We start from the raw sequence: 6,688 nt of genomic DNA, 5'->3' as shown, positions 1-6,688 counted from the left end.
GAGACTTCTACCAAAGGTGAGTCGATGTGGCCGCCCACTCCGGCTGGGCACGCCGTCAGATGCGCTGCTCTCACCAGCACGGTGGCCATGGATAGCGGGGTTGGCGAGGAGCCCTTGATCCTCCCCCACCCCGGCCCCCACACCACGGGGCCATTGCCCTCTCCAGCGCCATGGCGACCCCTGCCTGTGCCCCTTGTCCAGGTAGTGTGTCCTCTGCTGCCCGCTCCCTTCTGTGGCTCCCGCCCACGCAGGAGTCTCTGTCACGGTCCTCCAGAGCCGTCTGTGGTGTCTGGCTCCGCTCTCACCTCTCCTCCGTCTGTGCTCTACGAGTGCTTAGTTGCAGCTCCCCACGTGTGAGACCACGTGTCTACCATCTCTGATATGTTCAAAGCTGCTGTCTTTTCCGCTGCTCAATTTTGTCTCTCGGTGTGAACATTTCTGCAAGTGACCTACCTCATGCTTCCTTAGTCTTTGGTTTCTGTGAGGCCATCCGTCTTGCAAACCATTGCCAAACCAAGTTGAGAATTGAGTGGAAGTTAAATATCTGGGTTGAAGTCCTAAAGAATAGCATCTCTTGAAGAGACGGCCATCACTGAATTGTGCGGCAATAGCCAGATTTCATGTTCAAAGCAGAGTTTAGAAGACTACCTTTCACAGTCACTCGGGGCAAAGCATGCCATAGAAAATAGAGTTTACCAATACTTTCTTCGGGAACAAAGGGGCAATGAAATGAAAACTCTTGCCTTGGCAAACGGCTAGGTATGGAGCCTTTCAAAATGCCCCTTCCACACCTGAAGGAGCAATTCCCTGCACTGGACAAACACCCAATACAGAGAGAGAGAGAGAGAGAGAGAGAGTTGGGGGAGGCGACCCCACAAGGTACTCCCTGGCGGCCACACCCAATGGTGACCAGAGACTGTTGCCTGATCAGCAGGTGAGCCTCATGTGGGAGGTGGAGATGCAGGCCTCAGAGGAAGAGACAACAAGGATGAATCTCTTCCTTGTGACAGAGACAACTTTCAATGAGAGAAAGCTTCACTTTTGTCCATCCTTTTAATCCACACCCAAAACATACATGTGCATATGCAGATAGGGGACGATCTCTGTCTTGCGTGTCTACGTGACAGAGACCATCGACAGCTCAACGCACAGCGGAGCCTCTGGGATGGAGTGTCGTTGTCATTCTCTTTCTTGAAACAGAACAGGCGGTTCGTGGTCCTCTCTTTTGGGGCTTCAGGCAGAAACCGATCCTTGTTCTGGACCTGCCATCTTGTGTGCAAGAGCCTTTGTCAAATTGGCGAGCGTCCAACAGTGGGAAGTGCACGTAGACACGCAGGATGCCCTTTTCTCTCCTCTGTTTTACGCAGAATGTTCCCTAGCCTAGTGCATCCCTTTCTGTGAACGCATCCTGGTCTAGAAACAGCCCTGCTGTCTTCTTAGAACCGAGGGACGGGCCTGTTGAGATGTGTCACACATATGACATCACAACTGCCTTGTGTTTCAGTGCCACCCGGAGAGAGTGACGCTGCCGACTGCTACTGGGGCAATGGCCAGAGCTACCGCGGCACAGCGGCCACCACGAGCTCGGGAAGGACCTGCCAGCCCTGGTCCTCCCAGACTCCCCATCGGCACTGTTGGACCCCGCAAGCCTATCCCCACGCGTACGTCTTTGTCTCCCCCATGGACAACAAGACAATAGTCACATAGCGGGGAGGACGAGCTGAGGAGCAATAACAATGCCAAATTCTCTGACCTGACTCTGATAGAACAGCTCAATTGCCGCATTCTTGGTACAGATTGTTTAAACAATCTTGTTGAAGCACCGTCTTCCTGAGTTTCTGGAGGCACAGTGACAGCATCTAGGGAATTGTTTAGGTTACCAGTAGAATCTCAGGTAGTCAGACAACAGAGCACATAGACTTTCATCATCTAGGTGGCAGGAAAGGGCTGGTAAATTTCGCAATGTTCATGCCTCTTTCCGTAAGACCCACTAAAGGCAGTATTTGTGTGTCATCATTTGGTCCCTTTTTGTAGGGATCCTGTGGTACGTGGTATTTTACATCCATATATGTCAAGGATGTTGCGCATGACTTGGGTTTAGACCTGTGAATAAACCAATTCTTGGGGTGTCCAATTCTGTTGTACAAATGGACAATGGTCGATAAAGACCTGGCTAGGCCACTTTAGCTTTGTTGCTTTCATGGCTTGCCACCCCGCCCCCTCCCCATGCACACACACACACTGATGAAATATTTCCTCAACGCAGCACTGGGATTCACCACACTGAACCCATCAGAAGGAGACACCAATTAGATTTATGGTTTTCTCATGGAGGGTTTTCTGGGATCAGCCAATGTGGACACAACACACTTGGGAACCAGGGAGAGTGACTGGTTTTAGGATTCCTGCACTATTGTGGGTCTAGGCTGGGTAGCTATGAGGATGACATAGGCAGACAATGAGCTCCAGAAATACGCACAGCTGTGTGAATAATGTGCGAGTAGGGAGAATTTCCCCTACTCAGCCTAAGCACAGTGGAATCCAGAGATACAGAGCAGTGGTGAGGCAACAGAGTAGAGAATTCCAGAGTCTTTGGAGATGCAGGGTGGAGGTTCTGGATTCTACACAGTGGGAAGGAAGGCACGTGAGGAGCATAGTTGGAGTCCACAGAGAACGACAAACTGGGATACTTGGGTAGGTGTGTAGTGGGTAGCTAAAATCAAGGCTACACCATTAATATTCTTGCAGAGATTGAAGCCACTATTAAAAGAGCTAAAGAATCGTTGGGAAATGTGCTTGTAGTCACAAAAAGCTGGGGCATTGAGGATAGGCAGCAGGAATTGAATTCCACTAATATGAACACATCAAAATTTCTAGCGACAATTTAGAAACTGATGGATGCAAATATCACTGAATGTGATCAATAGCCTGTAGCAGACACAGTCAACACAGTGACCCAGCAGTCATGTGATCACAGGGACCTCAAGGATTAGATGAGCAAAGAGACCAGTGATGAGCCCAGATTAGGCAGATGCCAATGGAGCCTCACAGAAGGAAGCACATTGGAGCAGAGTGCACCATGGATCAATAGCACAGGTTCAGAGAGCAGAGAGGGAAAGAGTCAATGGAAAATGCACCATCTGGCTAGACCCACTGCACTGTAATGGGAAGGAAAAGGGTTTGGAACAAATAGAACACCCAGGGCCTATGGAAATAGAGCACGAGATGCAACTGTGCCAAAGAAGTCACAGTAGGAGGAGAGGGACTGGGAGCAGAATCACAAGCTTGACAGAATGATAGCTCAAGTTTCCCAATGATTTAGCATATAGCTGCAGTAATAAGAGAATCCTCCTGCAATGTAAGTTATTATGTTCGAAAAGTTCAACTATACATGGGGACATCACCTACTGCTGACTTACCCAAACAATAGAAATGTCTCACGAAATGCCACAGAAAACAATGGTCAGGTGGCATCTCTGTTATACTTGAATGCCAACTTTGCAAAGTCACTTGTGAGCACATGGTGGTAAGAAAATTCAGTGGTAAGAAAATTCAGAGCAAGCAGGCACCCTGAAAATTGCCTGACTCTCTACTGTTGGGGGAGCTCTGTGGTGACTCCACTGTTGTGGATTTCCAGGAACTTGAGCATGAACTACTGTAGGAATCCTTCAGGAGACCCCAGTCCTTGGTGTTTCACCAGTGACCCGGAAGTCCCTTGGGAGTACTGCAGGCTGAGCACATGCCCCGAGACAGAGGATGATGGCTCGGATTCTAGGTCTGGGCCCCAAGTTCCGAGTGCCCCGTATCCCTGTGAACCAGGTAAGGAGTCTTTGACCAGACACCTAGATCTTGGTTTTTTATATTTGAAGTGTTGGAAATCTTTGGTATGTGGCGATTGCATCACAACAGGCAACTTTAGTGTTGATTTATGATCCTCCATCTGGAATGAAGTTTATTGTTTCGTTTGTGGGTTTCAAAGTTGCTGGGAGAGAGTCAAAGGCATCTACTCTGAGTTTCTTGTGCCTGGAGGTGTTCCCCATATTTTGGTCTCTTAGATGGAGATTCCAGCATGTCTGTTTTGTGTGAAAGTGAGCAATGGGTCTCAAGACCCCAATTTTGAGGGAAGGGGGAAAAAGGTAGTCAGACTGCTTCTCCCTGCATTCATCTTCCCCTTTCATGTTATCATTTTTTTATTATTGTTAATGTATTTTTTTAATTACAAAAGTTTATTTTTACATCATTTTGTACATTTGTTTTCCATCGCAATTGTAATTCCCGCGGGTTTCCCATCACCAAGTCACCCGTGTGCCATCACCATAATCCCGTGCATTTGTTATCATTTATTTTTAAAAGCATTTCTGTTTTCCCATTCCTCCTGATCCCACAGATGAATGTCTGGGGTTATAATGGTGAAAGCTTTCAAGGACAGGTGGTGCATCTGAGCTCATATGTCAGTGAGGCCCAGACCCCTCACAAACACAGAAGGACCCCATAGAACTATTCCTTTGAGTAAGTGTCTCTCTTGTCTCACCTCACCTGTCAGATCCTACGGAATGGGAATCTCCAATGTCTTTGTCTTGCTTTTAGTTGTTTTGGAATCCAAGGGCAAGTATTCTGGAGTGAAATGTGGGCAAGTCCTATGCAGTGGAAAGAAATGTGTCCCTAATATCCTGCTCACTGATGCTCCAAGTGTGGTTCTTCAGATGAGCAGAAGCATCGGGGGCCTCTGGGAAATGCACATCCTTGGAACCTGTTCCATAGGAACAATGGGAATGTGTGTAGACCAATTATGTATAAGTCCTCCACTCCCAGGTATACTTCAACCCAAGTATACTTCAACTGAGGTTGAAAAGCAGATCAACCTTAGGGCTGTGTGTCTTATGTTCCATGAAATGCACACAGAAGTTTCAGAACACTTAAATGCAGGTCTACAATACTACAATCCCATGACTAGAATGTATACCTTTTGAGAAAGTTATAATGTGAGAGCTGGTTGGTGATACTAACACCTGTGGCTATGGTGTATTCTATTTATTATTTATGTGATATTAACTTTCTATCTTTGGGAGCTCTCTGTGAGGTACAGACATGCATAGGGCTTCATTTCTTCTAGAATAAATGACTCTTTACCCCTATGGAATATATCATCTTATCACTGGAAATGTTCCTCCTTCTTACGTCTATATTTGCCAATATGAATACAACCATTATGTCTCTCTTTTCAAAATGTTTCTATGCTATATTTGCTTTCATAGTCTTTACCTGAGAAATTTAGACCAGTTATATTTACTGTAATTCTTAATGTGGTTGAATTTAGCCTACCACCAGCTTAGTATTTTCACCTTTCTTATTGTTCTCCATATAATATTATACTTGATGTGTCCTGTAGGGAACTTGCAACACTGTACTTCTACTCTTTCTATCAAACTGCTGTACAATAACTCTTCAAAATTTACATCTATTATGCCATAAATTTAATAAGGCACAGGTAGTATTTTTGCCATGAACTGTTGGTCATGTTTGAAAGCATTCTAATTACAAAATAACACTTATACAATCATTTAAATGTATCTATTTTATCATCTGGTGGTCTTCATTTCTTTTTAGGTTGTAAATTTTATCTGGGGTCATATTCCTTCTTAAAAGAAATACATTTACATTTCTTATAATTTTTCTAACAGTGAAGTCTTACTTTTTTTATGTCTGAAAGTTTGTTATTTTGCTTTCAACTAAAATATTCATTGGAGATTGAAATGAATGTGACTCTAAAAAAAAACCATTTTAAGAATGTTAATTCCATTACCTTCTATTTTTTGTTGCTGAATGGTGATCTTATGCTTTCGCCTTTGTACTAACATTTTTTTTTTCTGCTGCTTCTTTAAAGCTTTCTCTTATTTCTGGCTTTGAGCAACTTCATTATGTGTGATTATTACCCTGATTGTTGGTCATCCTATTTGTCTCATACCTCTTACCTCACACCTCTTACCTGCTCTTTTTTTCCCTATGTGTGTTTGGATAATGTCTATTAATTTACTTTCTATTCTTTCCTGAATTGTGCCTAGTCTACTGATCACCCCACTGAAGGAAGCCTCCATCTCTGATTTCATAATTTTTATTTCCACTATTTTTCTATTTTCCATTGCTGTTGAAATTCTACATAAATCTGTGCATATTATTATTAAAGCAAATTCTTTAATATACCAGTCATCATCATTTTCGATCTCTAGCAAATGGTATCCAAATATTGCCATTTCTGAGGCCGGCACAGCTGACTAACAGTGATCGTCATTAAACAATTGCTTTTCTTTACTTCTTGAATGTTTCAGATGATCCAGAGCGAACAAGTAGAAGCAATGAAACTTGAGCTGACATACTGAACAGACCAGAGCCAAGAGACTGCACACCATGAGAAACAGCTACTCAGAGGAGAGCATTTCATCAAAAGAAATTCAAAACACCAATTATCTGAAGAAAAGCTTCATCATACTTATTCTAGGCCATGTTCCTTTGCCTTTAAGCTAATCCTTACACCCAAATTTAATTCCTTTGTTCTGAATCCTATTTCCCAAAGCTATATAATCTCATTTCTTTCTTAACAGTGAGGCAGATAGGAGTTCATTTCCCATCTCCTTGCCTAGCAGTTCACAATAAAGCTTCTTTCCTTTCTCTACCCTTGAGGTCATGGTAA

The 6,688-nt window shown here is 44.1% G+C and overlaps 1 protein-coding gene across 1 annotated transcript in view; it reads left to right on the top strand.

The window, feature by feature from the left end:
• LOC105854749 (plasminogen-like) overlaps positions 1-6,688 on the top strand; it is an 8,426-nt gene extending 1,738 nt beyond the window's left edge. Inside the window, exons 3-5 of the mRNA XM_012735206.1 lie at positions 1,505-1,661; positions 3,638-3,819; positions 6,327-6,688. Of these exons, the coding sequence (XP_012590660.1) occupies positions 1,505-1,661; positions 3,638-3,819; positions 6,327-6,364 (377 nt within the window). The 3' untranslated portion in view covers positions 6,365-6,688. The remainder of the gene's footprint in view (positions 1-1,504; positions 1,662-3,637; positions 3,820-6,326) is intronic.

The sequence above is a fragment of the Condylura cristata genome, unplaced genomic scaffold (assembly GCF_000260355.1).
Source record: "Condylura cristata isolate star-nosed mole 26May11 unplaced genomic scaffold, ConCri1.0 scaffold00001, whole genome shotgun sequence".
In the NCBI taxonomy this organism is placed as follows: domain Eukaryota; kingdom Metazoa; phylum Chordata; class Mammalia; order Eulipotyphla; family Talpidae; genus Condylura; species Condylura cristata.
The sequence above is the reverse complement of the archived record's forward strand: the minus strand, read 5'-3'. Positions and strand labels throughout refer to the sequence as shown.